Consider the following 18,007-nt stretch of genomic DNA (forward strand, 5'->3'; position numbering starts at 1 on the left):
TCAGGATCTGCGCCTGTGGCTGGAAGGCTGCCAGTTCGTATCCCGCGGCCAGCAGAGGAATCCTACTCCGTTGGGCCCCTGAGCAAGGCCCTTAACCCCAGCTGCTCCAGGGGCGCAGTATACAGTAAATAGCTGACCCTGCGCTCTGACCCCCAGCTTCTCTCCCTGTCTGTGTGTCTCATGAAGAGCAAGTTGGGGAATGTGAAAAGACAAATTCCTAAATCAAGAAATTGTATAGGGCCAATAAAGTGATCAGATCTGATCTGATTTGGAAAGCCATTGTTTAGCTTTCGACTTGCTCACTCCATGTCGCGCCCGTCCTCATGGGGGCGCTGTGGAGGAGGCTTGTTCTACTGTGGCAGCTGGTCATGCCCCTTCCACCTGTCAGTCAAGCTGGCTGTCGTGGAAACCCAATTAGACAGGAAGTTGGCTTCACCTGTGAGCAATCACGTCATCCCCTCCCTCCTGGTGAAGCAAACTACAAAAAGTCCTTATATACCATTACTCCCCACAGTGATGGTCTTGCGGCCCTCAAGCAAACACTGAGCAAACACACAGTGCCTGATCCACCAGCCCATACTCTTGTATGTTTCGCAGAATCGGTCCTCACAAAGAACGCTTTTTCTGTCCATCACCACTTTCGCCAGCATGTCAGTGGAACTGCCACGGGTTCCAGGATGGGACCCTGCTATGCAAATCATTTTGACAGGAGGGCAGAAGAAAGCTTTTTTGCTTCCTATACTGGATGTGTCCCTGAACTCTACAAGTGACAAATTCATGACTACAGCGGTACCGCCACATTTTCTAACAACCAGCCACAGCATTTCCTTTATCATTTTACCAACTTCTACCCATCCGTAATTGTACAATTCACATATCTTTCACCGCTCTTCCATTTCTGCACATGAACCTCTCCATTACCCATCCATGACTCTATACTCCCGTCTATTACAAACACTGATTCACACAGCTGTCTCCTGCACAGCTCCTTCCACCCCACACATACTAAAAACTCAACTCTTTTTCAAAGTCTCTCAGTCTCTGACTGCTATGTAGTGATGACACGGACTTCCATAACCAAGACCTACAATTGAACATCATTTCCTCGGATCATCCATCCAATCCATTAAAACACCCTTTTAATTCCCACTACTATTAATGACAACTTCCCCATCTTACAGGATGACCCTTCCACTAGTATCTTCTTTTCTGACCAACACATCATCCGATATCCCTGACCACCTAACCTACGCAATCTTTTTGTTCACAGCTCTCTTAACGGCTGACAGCAATCATCCACACTAGACACTTTTCCCTGCACCGCACGGCCTGCAAATATATATCCAATACCACACACATTTAATGTGTGGATCAACCAGATGACATCATGTATTTCTAGCAACCTCATTTATCCTCTCATGCAGAAAATGCCCAGCCATTTACATCGGTGAGGCAGGAAGAAGACTTGCAGACTGTTTCAGGGAACATTTCAGAGCTGCGAGAATCAAAGATGTCTCCAAACCACTAGTTCCCCACTCCATCACTAACAGACATGATATTTCTCATCTCTCTGCCGGCATCCTCACAGATGGTTTTCAGAACTCCTATTGCAGAAAGACATCCAAAACCAAAATTATCCTGAAACTTGGATCACACCTTCCCCCTTCCCTAATCGACAGACTCATCTCCTTCGAAATCCTCCCTATTAATTTGCAGATTTCAGCTTTCCTGTGCTTGGACACTCATTCTCACCTGCTTCATGCCCATTTCATTCCTGCTCCCCACCCCTTCTTACCCACTCTGTCTTGTGTTCTTCTGTGCTTTACCTGCTACTTCCCCTCTTCTCCTCACACCTGAAGAAGGCTCCACAGCCGAAACACTGTGTTGCTTTTCTTTACCAGTGTGCATGAAATGAACCATTCCCTGATCCGTTTGTGACGACCGAGCAGTGCACTGGGCTCCGTTACTGAGTTTAGCACTAAGCCACTGCTCTGTTCCCCAGCTTAGTTTACATTTTGTTCTGGCCTTGACCCTGCTTTGCCTTGACTCTGGCTTCAGATCAGCCTCGCACCCTTGTTACGTCACTACACACAGAGACACATCAGGGCCAATTTTCCCAGAAGCCAATTAACCTGCCAGCAGTCTTTGGATCGTGGGAGGAAACAGGGATAATAATAATAATAATTGCTTACACTTATATAGCGCTTTTTCTGGACACTCCACTCAAAGCGCTTTTACAGGTAATGGGGATCCCCTCCACCACCACCAATGTGCAGCCCCACCTGGATGATGCAACGGCAGCCATAGTGCGCCAGAACGCTCACCACACATCAGCTATCAGTGGGGAGGAGAGCAGAGTAATGAAGCCAATTCATAGAGGGGGATTGTTAGGATGATTGATAACAGCCGATGGGGAAATTTGGCCAGTACGCCGGGGTTACACCCCTACTCTTTTCGAGAAACACCCTGGGATTTTTAATGACCACAGAGAGTCAGGACCTCGGTTTTACGTCTCATCCGAAGGACGGCACCTGTTTTTTACAGTATAGTGTCCCCGTCACTACACTGGGGCATTAGGACCCACATGAGCCGCAGGGTGAGCGCCCCCTGCTGGCCCCACTAATGCCTCTTCCAGCAGCAACCTTAGTTTTTCCCAGGAGGTCTCCCATCCAGGTACTGACCAGGCTCACACCTGCTTAGCTTCAGTGGGTTGCCAGTTGTGAGTTGCAGGGTGATATGGCTGCTGGCTATATCCTAGAGGATCCTAGAGGAAACCCACACAAACGCGGGGAGAACATACAAACTCCAAGGAGATACTCCATTAGGACCCCAGGTCCGGAATTGAACTCAGGGCCTGAGTACCGAGAGGCAGCAATGCTAACCACAACGCCACTCTGCCTCTCTATCATGTGCACAGTTATATCTCTCTGAAGACCCGTGAGGTCCTAGCTTTCGTAGCGGAGCTGGTTGCAGCGCAGTGACGTCACCACCCTCCCTGCGCATCACAGGGAGCCCAGCCGCCTGGGCTGAGGGAGGTCTCCTTCAGCTCAGCCGGCCGGTTCTCTGTTGCGTGACGCCCAGGTGTTGGGGGACGAACCGGCAGAACCGCGACGGTCACACTTCGTCGTGCTCCCTCACCTTGGCCCATCCTAGCCCCTGTGAGAGCCTCTTTGGCGCTGCCGAAGCCCAGCTCCCTGCAGACTACGCTAGCGGCTTGCAGGCTCCAGCGGTCATCACACACCGTGCCCCACTCGTTGTTCTTCAGGACCTCCACGCGCCCCTCGCCGGTCTTGGCGCCGCCCTTCAGCCGCACCTGGTACTGCAGGATTGACATGTCAGGGAGCCGTTTAGGTCGGCAGGCCGATGAGCTTCCCAAGGCAATTTCAGGTACATACGCTTGATCATTTCCAGGTGTCATCCAGTTTTTTAAAACAAAAAGTGACCTGAATACGTTTTTTTAAAAAGCCTTTGAAAGATGAGCTGTTTGTCCTTTGCTTAAAAACTCAAGACTGCTGAAACCCTTTTGAGAATATACGCCAGGGAAAGCATATTGGTTTAGTCAAAAACATATGGTGGTTTTATAATGTCATGTGTGGTTTTGTAAGACTTTTCTAAATTCCCCATATGCTACTCAATACAAGATCTAAATGTTATTTTCTTCATATTTGTGAGATATCATTTTAAAAAGGAAAACGGTAAAGCACCAAGGGCGGAAAAACTCTCATAACATTTTCAAGATATTACCCCCAGCAGCCGCAAGCAAAGGGCAACCAGCCAGCAACACTGGGCTGTTGTCGAAGTTCATGTTTTAGTCCGACTTGGATGCGTTGCAGAGCAGGGGGTTTTCCCTGTACGGACAGAATGACAAATTCTTCTAATCTGAAGCTCCTGAAAGACTCCCACACATTACCGTTGTCTTCTGTTTCTTTTTCTGGCTGCTGCCCACAGCGTACTGGGGGCCTGGAGCGCAGCTGACCACAGCAGGCATGCCTCCCTCACAGCTGGCCGTGGCATTACCCTCGTTGAACTGCAGGGGGCACACTGACAGGTGGACCTCGTGGCCGGTGCAAGCCACTGAGTGAACCAGGTAGTGGTTCTGCTGTCTCTCTGCATACAGCCTGGGTGAAGAGAGTTTACAGTCATCGCCTGGTCAGTACAAGACACTGGACAGCAAGCAGTGGGTCTTACAGACCTGATCCCATTTTCGGCCTCTTTCAGTCTCTCAACAACCTGCTTCCTTAAAAAAAACTATTACATACATTAAAAAAACAGGGTTTAAAAAAGAACAGCACATTCTGGTAGTTATATTGCTTTTTTCTTTGTTTTTGAACTGAGACGCGACTAAAAACATCACATTATTGATGTTGACTGCACCCAAGATTTGTAATATTCCTGTTTTCTTAAATGTACTGTATAAGCTGAACTAGGACACAAGCTGCTGCCTGTGAAGACAAAATACAGGCGGAAGACCAAAGCACTGTAAGTCTTTAAGGAAAACATAACATAAAACATCTAGAAGTAGTTTTTTAGCCAGTAGAATATTTACAGGAGTCGGTTCCCTCAAAACTTAGTAAAGAACTACAGGAATATGTTACAAATAACCAAGTGATGGAGAGGCAACTTTTATATTCGGTTGACTGATGGCTCCAAAACGACTTAAATCAACGAAATGATTTCCACAGAATCATTTCCTTATAATTAGGTTGTAGTCTCCTTGTAGTTAGGTAGCTCCAATCGCCTTGTGCACACAAAAGAAAATCTTAAGGACTTAACTTCAGGTGCAGGAGGCTGTATCTGGGATTTCCCAGGACACCTCGCAAACAAAGACTCAAGGAAAACCTACCTCTTTCACACAACTGAATACTCCAAGCAGCCAAACCTCACTACATCCTAACCCAAACACCACTAACACAGTGCAAGCCTTTTTATACTTTAATAACCACTAATTATTCCCATGTGAGAATGTGCACCCTAACGCAGTATTACAATAATTAATAGACATCAGGCAAGGCGACAGACAAGAGCTTCAGGCCTTTGCTGGCCCCTAGTGGCGGCTCTACTGTTGCTCTTCAATTTCAACCAGCTTTATTGGCTGACTGATGAATGACAGCTTGGACAATACAATCGACAACATCTACAGACATTGACATCGCACGAACACATCATTGACATGACAGTCACATACATCACATAAAAAATACTACACTCCCTCCACAAGGATTTGCAAATAGAAACTTCTGGGAAGACACTGGAAGCAATTTTATGTTGCATTTTTAGTATCTCTCAGAATATGATTAATTCTGTTAAGGAAGTCTGAGTAAATATATTAATCAAAGAATGCTATAATACACTATTGCCTGCCTATAAATGTCATTAATTTCTGCTCTACTATCATTATCTTGTGAAGGACCAGTGATCTACATACCTTTTGAAGCCTTTGGAAACATTGCTTTAAAAAAATACAGAGGCTGTCTCAATCAGTTTCTTTAAACAAGATTTTTTTCCATAAAAAAACACAAAAGGCTCATGCCTAAATAGAGCACATCAGGAATAACAGATGTGAGAAAAACATGAAACATAAAAGGAGACTTTAAGCAAAATGAGCAATTTTCAGGACTCCTAAAGCCACTGCATTTTTTCCATAAAATGCACTTAGACCAACTGTGACAAAACTGGCATCAACACTGATAAAAACAATAAATTCATACTCATTAGTGAAAGGGTTCATTGTCAGCTACAACAATAAATGCACCTCAGATGGCACAAACATTTGCATTTGCAACATGCCCACGTGGACAGTGCACTATGAAATGACGAGTTTCCGAAATAATCATCTTAGTTAAAAAAAGAAAACAAAGCAATACACACACAGTAAGGTAAACCTGACATCTTCAAGCATGTCAGTTTCTAGTCTAATTCATTTAGTCATCTTTAAAAATAAGATCAGTAGCGTGTTGACTGATCATGTTCTTAAAGATGGTTGATGTAAGCAGAATGCCGAAGAACAGCATTTTGCTGGTACTGTATCTATATCTACAGAACGCTGGGACTTGCGGTCTCAACACACATGACAGGGGTGTCCAGCGTGTGGTAGGTGAGGGCTGTGGCTCCTGTGGTTCTGAGAGAGACTATTAACACCAACAATGTAATTTATTTGATTCCTGCTCTTCTGACAGCAAATAGACATACCACTGCTGTAATGTACAATCCTAATATATTTATTACTGTTGATATTGAGACACATTTCCTACTTTTCCAAAATATGTAGGACATTCCAGGATTTGGTGCTCTAGACACATGTACAGTATAATTTTGCCCTTTGCTGTGAACAAGCTGGACACCCCTGGCACAACCGCAAGGAAGGCAGGGAAGGGGTTAATCAAGATTATCCAAAAAAAAGCAGAGCTCTTCAAGCAGCATCAGTCGTTCGGTCTCGGACATTCAGGGAAAATGACTGGCAAGACTTTTCCCCCTGATTACCTTGAGTCCTCATTCTGTTTAGATTTAGCTTTAGGTTTGGGTTTGGGTTTCTGCCTGTAAAGCAAAAGTTCATTAGGAATCCCTGAACATACACATGAGAGCACAGTAACATCTGAACAGCTGGAAAATCACATATTGACCTTAAACAGCAGGTTTTCCCTTTACATGCTGATTATTCATATGTTCATATTCATGTTCTTAGAATGATTACACTTTTAAACAAAAGACAACATACTGTGAAGCAGTCCCAATAATCATGAAGGAAAACAGAGTATGTAACTGGAACACAATGAGCTCTTGCAACATGCTTACAGCACTGCCCACTTTGTCAGAGATGATATCACATTATGTGAACACACATGCACCAACAGAAAACATGCATGCAAAACATCACTCAGTATTACTTTTTACGCCTTAGTTCCAGTGGGATTACATTACATTTTGCAACAATTCTCCTGATAGGTTTTAAGCATTTTAGAATTTCTTCATCCGCAAAGTTACAGATGGAATTGGACAGTCAATGCTTATACACTACATTGAGGTGATCTTTGTCCCAATCTAACAGGTTCTATCAGGGCAACAGACCTCAGCATGCTCTGCAGCCAGAGACAGCACCCTAGGCTGGATAAATGGAACAGCACTTACCATTCTTCATCTCCCTCGTTGTTTTTAATCAAGCCCAAACAAAAATCCAAAGGGATTTCAAATTTCTGTATGTCTCATAGTTTCTAATAATTGGGAAAACAGGCGATACAGCCAGTTTTGTAACAAAACAATAATCTCCCAAAACTTTCTTTTCTGTGAGAGGTTGTACCAAAGTTCCATACTCCAGTCAAGGCAGCCTCAAAAAGTTAAAAGGAAATGTACAATTAAACATCTTTTTTGGCCAGTTTGTTTAACTTCCAAACATTTCACAAAAGCTTTACAAGAACACCTAAGCCAAATGCATTTGTTAGACTTGTTCCAGGTTTCCAAGGTATTTTACTTTTATTCAAATATTTTAATTGTGCTCACCAAACATCTAGCTGTTGAGTTTCAAGACAGTATTGTGAGATTTAAATGTAGTTTCCTTTTAACAACCATGCAAGCAAGCAAACTCCATTCTTTTGTAACATAACGCTAAAGTATGGTTATAAGAAACATCACCAGAGACGTTGTTAATGTTTATGACAGAGTTAATGCACTCTGTCAATACATATTACACTATACGGGGCAACAATAAATCGACAGTGCTCCTTCACTTATAACTTTTTAGTGATTATTTTTGAGGGGATTCAGACCGGCTTCATCATCATGTTTCGAGTTTGGCATTCCTCTTTTAGGGGCCGTACCAAAACAAGTTCAATTTGGCAGAATGCGGCACAACACAGAACTAAGAAAGAGCATGGATTATTCTTGCCCCATCCCAAAGAGACTCTCAAAATATTACAATCAGATTGAACCTTACGAGGAAACTCAATGGTACGAGGGCATAGTTGATTCAAGCTTTTCCAGTATGTTGTGCAAGTTGTCTAGAGCCTCTTATATAAAGGTCATTTAAAAAACTCCACTGGCAGATCATTCTCTCTGCAGCTGCCTCATTGTTGATGGGAGAATGCAGCTGAGATTTTCTATGCCCATTTTGAACCCGTATGGGTAGCAAATGAAGAAGAAATCCTTTTGTTTCCAGGACTGATCTGTTTTCACTCTGTCAAATGTCCTGATGACGTAATTATTGGATTTTTTTCCAAGAGCCCTGGAGATGACAACCCTCTCCACAGAAGCTTAAGCGTTCACCGGATTGAATCTCAATCTCTGACCACTGGCCAAGCTGATCGCGTCAATCCCACAAAGACCTGTCGACACTGGGGTTTGATTTGCAGCTGGGATCTCCTTTCGATCCAGATGCAATCGGCCATCAAGCAATGGGGTTTCTGATCTGTGAAGGCCCATCTGGTGGAAATGGTTTTATGTGCCTGGACTTAACCTGTTAACCAGCCCACATATTTTAATGGGGAAACTAGAAAAGCCTGGAAGTTTAATTTAATCAGCAGCACCCAAATCAATATTTTTAACATTTGCACAGAACTAAAATAAATGATTGATAAAGGGAACACACTGAAAAATTGATTCATTCTCTATGAGTAGGTAATATTGATCTTCATAGTGCTTCGTGCTTATTGGAAGAAATCTAATTTTAAATTACAGATGGCTTTAAATTAAATCAAAATAATTTTAAGTGAGTAAAGTTAAGAATGTAATTTAATTTCTGGTTATTGAACTGTAAAATTAGATAAATGTAACTTTTGAAAATGAATAACTTTTAAACAACCAAACAAGTACAGTACCCTAAAACATTATTTTTCTGAGGAATTAGTTTACCTGTGTGACCTTTCACGTCACTTAACGTTTTCACAAAACACCTTTCTCGTACAAATTGAGTTTCCAACATGAGGTTCAAATGACGAAGAAAAAGTCTCTCGGTCCAACATGCTGGAGTTGTGACATACTTCGCCTGTGTTATCTAAACACAGACTCCACAAAACAAGGCAACACAGAGTTTTCTAGTGGGAAAATACGGTAACGGATTTTCCCTCACCAAATTACCTGAGTTTGGGCCCAACAATCTTTGGTTTTGCCTTAGCAGCCCTCTTTTTAATTCGTCTGCAACAGTGAAGAGGTAAAAACCTTGTCAATCGACGCAGCACACAGAAGCCATAGCAGTAGTGTCAAAAGTTCAGGAAGACTTGCAGCTCATGAATGGAGAATATGGATAACAACACTCAGGCCTACATGCCATCTGCAAATCACAAACCCAGCAGAGGATGGTGGCCAGGTTGTCTAACACAAGTTTTTGTGTCTGTCCAGCTGAAGCCTACCCTCAACAACTGGGCTTACGATTTACAACTGACAGGTGGGCTGAAGTCTTGTTTTAATTCTTGCATGGGATGTCTCAGGCATCCCATGATACCTGCAAATCCATAAAGTCAACAAGAAACCAGCCAGGAACCAACCCACATCTCAGACACATAGAACATCTGAACGTTTTTCTTGTTCTGTGGGGTGGGGTTGTCTCTTCTGCTTAAACTAAATAACCACCTCCATCTGTTCAATGTTGCTGGACTCCAATGCCACGAGCTATGCACGCCAACTTTAGGTGGGATCAAACCACACAGTTTTATGTTGACAACACTGTGAGACCCAAGTTCTACCAATTGTCACAGCAATGCCAAGATTGATGTTGTGCCATAGTCTTTCATTATGATAGCTCATGCCACCTGGTAACCATGTCTCAAATCTTTCTTCTTCGGGAAGACTGTATGTCCCACTGTAGGTCCCACTGTACTGCCAGAACCTAACCCAGTTAAGCATCAGAAGTCAATGCTACTGGACTCATGTTTCCTTTATGGAATGAGAGGGAGACCAAGCTTGTGTGACCAAGCTTGTGTGCCATCTTTTAATCAGCAGTGCACACACCAGGCATGAGTCACCTATACAGGGGTATCTCATATGAATACACCAAGGGATCCGTACCACACTCGACTTTTGAATTTGTTATTTCAACAGATTTTACTATGATCAATTATAAAAAAATAACATTTTTATCCAACATGCATTATATCTGTACCCACATAAACAGCTAGGCATTTTTGTACTGCACATACTGTATCTTCTCAACAATAGTAGTGACCACCAGTCAGAAAACCATTTTTAGAAACCACATCAGAAAAGGACATCATACTGTATACTGAGTTTCTAAAGTGTTTCAGCGGACCCAAATTTAATCCATTGTTTTGTGGCAACATATTCCATTCCCGAACAATGCAAAAAGAAAATCTTCATCTGTCTTAGATCTTATGCGGTCCTGGCAGCTTATGATAGAGTCGCTAGGTCCTTTACAGACACCAGTGTACAAAATGGGAAACACATGCAAGCAGATGCAGAGATGCAGAGCACTTTCTACAGTATATACAGTGACTTGCAAATGTATTCACCACCAATCACTAATGTCATTATTCTGATGAAATAAGGTACTTGTATGCATTTTTTTAAAGTGCAATTTTTTTAATTCAAAACTCTAATGACTATTGACTGCCTGCCTAAATATCCAGCCCCTTGAGTAACAAAGAGAGCCCATATCCTGGCTTCTTAGACAAAACTGTGGGATGAGATCCTCAAATCAATTAGATGGGCCCAGTGCCCTCCTCTTGATTGCACTCTTCACAGTTCAGTATTTCTTAAAATTATAAGGTAATTGCCCATTATTTGACAATGCTGGGATTATATCATGATAAATTTACAGACTAAGAGACCCACTACCTCATGATGAATATTTGTATTCAAAGATGTCAGAGTATTTAGATGCACTCTGGTGAAAAGCATTTGGAAACGTATACTTTTCTGTTCTCTTCTGGAATCTGTCCTGGAACTGAATAAACAACTATGTGTAGCCAGGAATGCAGAGACGGTTACTATAGGTTACAATGTATTATTGGAAGGAATACTCAATTGAAAGTACACTATTTACATTATACTTGCATTCTGCACCATTATTCATATACTAAGTTAAATATTATAGATAAGATAAGATCACTTTATCAGTCATATATAATTCCTTGCATTAGGAATCTGTCTTTTCGCATACCCCAGCTTGCTCTCCATGAGACACACAGACAGGTAGAGAAGCTTGGGGTCAGAGCACTGGGTCAGCCATTGTACAGCATCCCTGGAGCAGTTGGGGTTAAGGGCCTTGCTCAGGGGCCCAACAGAGTAGGATTCCTCTGCCAGCCAAGGGATTTGAACCAGCAACCTTCCAGCCACAGGCACAGATCCTGAGCCACAGAGCCACCGTGAGGTTACTGGAAATGTGAACACACTAGGACAAAAATTGAATACCCTTAACTACTTACAGAGAACACTGAGCCCAAAGGAAATGACAGAAAAAGGCAACTGCCACAATATTATCATTTGGTTGTGGGAGAGTGGAACAAGCTACCCTGCCATGTTGTTGAAGCCGGTACCCCGGCTTCTTCCAAGAAACGACTGGATGAGATCCTCTGGTCAATTAATAATATCAGTCAATAATCCGATCAATATGATCATGAATGGTGCTATTCCAGCAAATGTGCTTTCTTCCTTGAACAGACAGGCATAATGTTTTTCCATCATTTTGCCATTTTTCACATTTATCAATATATTAGTCAGTGGAGCTTTAGTCCTTGGGGATAGTCATGCGATCTTAGATAATAGATTCTGAACATGTTCAATCAGAAAAAGGTTGGTAAGGTTCCTCACGAAAGATTTAATTCTCAAGTTGCAGGCAGCAAGCTTTCAAGTGTGCAAGGACTGAGGACCAGAGGGTACAGATGAGGTAAACATTCTAATGTATTGACAGAGGTACCCCTAAGAACGTCTTCAGAACACTGCTAAAACACAAACCAGACATTACAAATGGAAACTATACATAAGTGCATTCAAAACAGAGATGAAACACAAAAGGTTAAGGCACAGAACAATCTACCCAGCCAAACTGTTGAATCTGAAACTCTAGGTTGGGATGGGATGAACAGCATCCTTTCATTTATAACCCTTCTTATGTTTTTATTCATACTGTATACTGTACACTGTTCCTAAAGGTAACTTTCTTCTGCAATAACACTCCATACTTACAGTAGAAAAATATATCATTACCTCCCCAAAATAAACAGCAGACATAAACATTTGCTGGCCCCAAATTACACTTTATCTTTTCACGTGCTTCTCAGAACTGACACTGAAGAAGACTAATTGTTTTTTTTTTCTGGAAAGGAAAGTTCGGAACACTTCATCATGAACTTTCCAGGTAAACCTCACCCCCATCTGCAGCGCAGGTGCCGAAGATGCTCTCCGGCTGTTTAGAGAGGATCAATCATGGACTGATGTCTCACAGAGGAAAGCTGTGAATGATCTTTTGATGTTTCAGTTTTAATGAAAAATAGGTTTGGTTACAGGAGAACCATTCTCAGGTTCTGCGGCTTTTATAGTCCTCTTAAGCTCTTCAAAATCTAAAGAGAGCTGGATACTACATCAGATGAGACAGAGATAAATTCTTGTTAAATACTTACACTGGTAAACGGAAAAAAACAAATGTGGATCTGCAAGTAATAAATATCACTGTTTTATATAGTTATTAAAGATATAATTGGTCGTTTACTATGTGTGCACTTGTGAGCACAGCTGGTGTTTAGCATTGTTATCAGGCTGTGGTGCTGTACTTTCCAATCCTGTCCAGCTAATCTTGAGCCTACTGTAGCACAACAAGGTTTTCAGCCCTGCACTTGATCATCTACTGTATTTTAGCTTTAATTCTGTATTACCCTACATTAAGGGGTCTCCAGCCCTGGCCCTGGAGAGCTCCAATCCAATTAGCCTTATACATCACCTGTTCCTAAAAACAGGCAACAGTGATCAATCAAGTAAAAGGTTTAATTAAAAAATGATGGGCCATTAGTTGAAGTGTACTTGGTCCTAAATTATCTTTAATGTAATGTAATGATTCTATATTTTAAGAAACCCGGGACTAGGTTGGGAAACCCTACTGTATTTTATCAGAAAACATTTGGTAAAGTACTATGCTCTACACTGATCTACAGTAACGTGATATATCTCTCTATACGCCATGTAAGGTGTTTTAAATATATAGTAAGCTGTACACAACCTCTTTTGTTTGGTTGTTTTATTGCACAGAACCCTAAGACAATGCATTGTGAAAGGCTCTACATAACAGGAAGTTTATCATTACAGTTTGGTTTCATTAGAGACTAAATTTTAGTCTTACAGGTAAAATACAGGTATATTTTGTAATGACTACATCACATTGAATTATTGTTGTGTTGAATACCACTGCACAGTCCGGATTGCGGTATTACAGTTATGCACAACGCGAGATATAATTCACATTTATAAATCAGTGTAGTATGTGTCTCTGAAACATTTGTGGTCTATTTCAGAATTTATCTGTATTTAATGAGCTAGATTTTTAATTCAAAGGGCCGCAAATAATTGGCTCTTAGTTAAAGAAACAAGCTGCTCCTCTATCATCGCGACAGCATGCTGTTAGCCCTTCGGTGCGGTCGTAACGTCCAGATCTGGAATTAATTCATTCTGCCCTGGGTTTCAGCATCTACACTGCAGCTGTTTTTCTTTTCCTTGGGGAACTGCAAAGAAAAATCCCAATATTGGGTTTCTGTAAAAATAAATATATGACTTTAAATTGCCGAGGTGGAGGTGCGATGACTTCAGAGGAAGGCTCGTGTGACTCAGAAGCCCCCGAAGCTCTTCAGATCGTTCCTTGGTTCTCCTGAGCTCGCAGTCTAGGTAAACGTGGGCAGCGCTTGACCTCCGAGTCCCTCTTGGCAGTGCTGCCGCCCACCAGCTGGGGCCGTTTCAAGATGTGTCTGCTGCTCCCCCCAGACCCCACACCGTCATCCATCACTGGTGATTTACTGAGACGCCAGGCCTCCGCGAACGCGTTTCTTCTCACACGGGTGCTAACCTGTGGCACGAGAGTCATAAAACCTCCCACCCGACAAGAGCAATGCCAGCTCCCTATAGTCCAACCAGGAGAAGAACACCCTTTTTGTACTTGAGAGACTCAATCATTCTTGCTAAAGCCTACAACACTGGTGAGCGCAGGCCTACTCAGCTTTGTTTAAACTACAAATTCTAGTAGAGACATCTATACCAGGCTTCTCCCCAAGGAAAAATAAATATACTACTGCATTTCAGATGGGAGAAAAAAAATCCTTAATGATACTAACAAGAGCACACAATCTCTCGTTTTGTCAAGAATCATTGCCTTTTGGCACTGTGTAAAAAGATTAATATCAAAGTGGTTCATAAGAAGAGTGCTTACTGTATAACAGTCCTCATTGCTTTAAAAAAAAATCAAAGACGATTTGAAACAACATTTCTCCATCTGCTATCACTTCTGATGCATGAAAAACTCACAATGTTAAATGCGGGTTTTTTATGGCAAGTATGACAGTATCTTTATATACATTGCCATAAGAGGCCACCAAAAAAACGTATAAAACCTTCTGCAGAAAGTCTAATTGAGCTCCCTTTTGCCAAGAAGGAACTCTTCTAAGAGTTAGCTGTACTTGTTTTTCAACTCAGCTGAAGTGATTAGCTGTGAGTGTAAAAACCCTTCAGAGCTGATCCACATATATTCCCTGGCAACAAGACAATATGCTGTAAACAGTTTCATGCTTTCATAACTACTTTAATGTCTGGAAAGAATAGCATTCTCTTGGTTTTCAATATATACAGCACAACTGTGTGTGTAAGTGTGGTGACAGCAAATAATAATAAAGCAAAAACACATCCACAGTAAAGCTAGATTATGTCAGGTCAGCTCTTTATACTGTGGGTCCAGGTCACTGGTCAGTGACTCTCTGAACAAATGTTTGACTCTAAACTCAAATTATAACTGTGAGAACTTATTTTGGGACCTTTCCATCCACTACAAACAAGGAAAGAGCTTAAAGAGACAATTTGATTCAGACGCTGGACATTTATTCTGCTCTTATTAGGCAAAAAAAAGTGGCTTGATGCTCCCACTGACTCTGCACAGAGAGTTCCTGTGCTCATGAAAGAATGCGACTTTACTTTCTTTTCTCTATATTTTGAATCAGAAATTAATCTGTGGTATACTTTACGACACTTGTACTCTGACACTAAAGGCATCTGATATCCTTTGCTATAATTAATTTTAGAATCCATAGGAATTCTTCAAACTAAATACAATTACTGTAAATAACAGAAATTTACCACTGAGTGCACTTAAAACTGAGAACAGGAGGCGCTTTGAAACATTTAAGAATGACATTTCTCGATGGCTACAATAACCATGCCACTGCTTTTAAATGGGTTCCTGACAGCAGGTCTAAATGTTGCACATTTTGCAACCAAAACTTGTAATTGATTAGTTATTCTGTTCTTTGTTAAAAACTGAATGAAGTATCTGAACATAAAATAGAGGAAGCTCCATCTGAAGCTTAATCTCTCTGTTCATCTGACCATAGCTGCATTTTATGGTGGTTCACTGCTCAAGTTATCTATTGTAAGTCAGCAGACCGACTAACTTGATCCAAATGTCCAGACAAGTCTCAGGGTATAGCTTCTGGTGGTTGTTTTAATGTAAACCTTGTTCACAAAGCATGACCTGAAATGTCAGGACACCTTCCTTTCACATATGCTTGTGAAACCTCAATGACTGCTTTTTTCGCCCCTACTAGACCAGAGTACATAAATTTCCCATTTAACTGCTCTTTTGAAATATAACCATGTGCAATGTGTTAGCACAGCACTGCATGTGGAAAGGTAATGGGAAGGTTCAACTCCCTCTTTGCTGTTTAATATCTCCTGTACCCAGAGTGAAAAATACTAACAAAAGAATATGGTTATTTCATTTATGACACCATAATGTTCCTCAGTGCAAGGGAAACAGATTTCCAAAGGGATTCATTAGTTTTACAAACATAATGAACTGGCCTTGTTTAACATGCATTTTATGAAACAGTTGATGAACAGCAGCAGTTTATATCACATTCTGATTAGTTTTAAAGGTTGCAGTTTTTGAAAACCTGAAACCTGATGTTGCCAGGAATTACGTCTGTAACATTTTGATTGAAATACCTGAAGTGTTGGTGACCAGAACCACTTTGAATCTTGAAAAATACCATGGAGACAAGCCAGTCAGTTTGGTTTGTGTATGAATTACTTTGTCATATTTTAGCTATAGAATAACACCTATGAAGTTAATTACCCAAACATTTTGGTACAGTGGAAGTTTGTGGTTCAGGACACATACTGTATACAAACAATTTGACGTCCACCCTTGCGAACATAAATATGATTGCAGCAGCTAGCGAGGAGTAAATCAGGTTTGGGTTTTGAAGAAATCTGCGAAAGTTTCAATTCAAGTTGTGCAACATTTTCCAAGAACTTTATTATAGGCTTGTCGCCACTATACATTTATCTTCTCTAACTATAAACTTTCACCCTTTGGCAACAGTTGGGTTTTATTTGACAAACTTATGTTTTTTGGGGTCTTTAGTCTGTTACAGTTTGTTGGATTCAAACAAAGCACAGACACCAGTCTGGTGGTGGTGGTGAACTCTTGTTCTGCTGAACCACAGCCCTGAAGGTTTTTTTTTTACATTAGTTTCTATTTCAGGACCAACAGTGAAGCAAATACGTAAAATTATAAGGGTGTACTTATAGGACTGAAACCAAGGAACGTCTGACACAAGGATTCTTGTGGTCTGTCCAGCCATTCTGCTGGAGCTGATGTCCTGGCATCACTCAAGAAATGGGAGATAACATCCCCAGATCAACAAGCCACTAGTAACCCAGTGAGTACGATGAGTCATACAGTATGGGACCTAAACTAGGCCAATCAGTCCATATAGGCAGTTTGGTCACTAGAAACTAATTTATCCAATGATTTGGGTGTATTGTGGTTTTGGATTGAAGGCATTATTTTAAAACATTATTATTTTTTGTGTTCTGTTTACCAATGGAACGATGCATCCTACAGCAACAATACTGTTTTAAAACAATGCCGTAATTATTAGTCAATAACATTTTTGTCAACAATTATTAATTCAATAAAGCTGCATAGCATCGTAGGCTGTCCTACCTTAGATTGAATATGAACGTTGTACAGTACTTTTTAAATTTAGCTTTATTTCATTGTATAGCTTTTTCACCTGTAAAAGTGTAAGATAGCAATTTGCAATGTAGATCTAAATCTGTAATAACTATTGATTAACCAAACACAGTGATTAATATTTTATTAATGTAACTCTGGTTATTCAATTGGACACAAAAGTGAAACAGTTTGATTTAATGGATCACTATGGCATTTTTTGCCACCTTAGGAATATAGTTCCCTCATAAAACTTATTTCCTTTATTGCTCCTAGACTGCATCTCTGTCCAAACTAAAGCTTATACAAAAATCAACCACAAAAACCATACAGTACCTGCATATGAAAAGCACATTAAGTTACGAAATTGGCATTGCCATCATAAACAGGCAAAAGTTATATACAGTATTAAAGTTTAATTTACTTTTTCTACGGGCAAATCTAATCTGTTTCCCATTTCTTTCTCTTGGCTTTTAACCAGATAATCCATATGGAAAAAATACTGACTCCAGTAACAGGGAATAGTTGTCTCTTCTGCACAGACATAATAATATATACAGTGGAAAACGTGGGATTTCAATTCCAGTCCTCAAACTTACCTGTATTTTATACAAAGTTATACTTTTGGTTCTGTGTTTTTTTAGTAAAAAAAAAACAACTTAGCATTCATAAGGTATAAAATTGGTATAATGCCTCTATTGGTATAAACCCCGCCACAGTATAGTTACACAAGAAGCTAAGTTGCATAACGTCATCGAGCTGGCTTGCGTAAGAACAGTTATGAAACAATTTTTGCCACTATAGAGAAATAACCACTATATACCATTAAGGTGGTGTTTTCTTAAGCTGTAGTAA

At 41.0% G+C, this 18,007-nt stretch overlaps 1 protein-coding gene across 5 annotated transcripts in view; it reads right to left on the reverse strand.

Annotated features, from left to right (window-relative positions):
- The window catches only part of loxl3b (lysyl oxidase-like 3b), a 60,092-nt gene that overhangs the window by 19,075 nt on the left and 23,010 nt on the right, over positions 1-18,007 (reverse strand). For 3 of the 5 annotated variants that reach the window (XM_015343830.2, XM_015343833.2, XM_015343829.2), the window contains exons 5-8: positions 9,067-9,123; positions 6,481-6,534; positions 3,911-4,118; positions 3,139-3,319 (exon numbers count right to left, since the gene is read on the reverse strand). In XM_015343830.2, coding sequence (XP_015199316.2) covers positions 3,139-3,319; positions 3,911-4,118; positions 6,481-6,534; positions 9,067-9,123 — 500 coding nt within the window. The remainder of the gene's footprint in view (positions 1-3,138; positions 3,320-3,910; positions 4,119-6,480; positions 6,535-9,066; positions 9,124-18,007) is intronic. The other 2 variants (XM_015343831.2, XM_015343832.2) reach the window with 2 other exon arrangements.

Source organism: Lepisosteus oculatus, chromosome 1, assembly GCF_040954835.1.
Source record: "Lepisosteus oculatus isolate fLepOcu1 chromosome 1, fLepOcu1.hap2, whole genome shotgun sequence".
Lineage (NCBI taxonomy): Eukaryota > Metazoa > Chordata > Actinopteri > Semionotiformes > Lepisosteidae > Lepisosteus > Lepisosteus oculatus.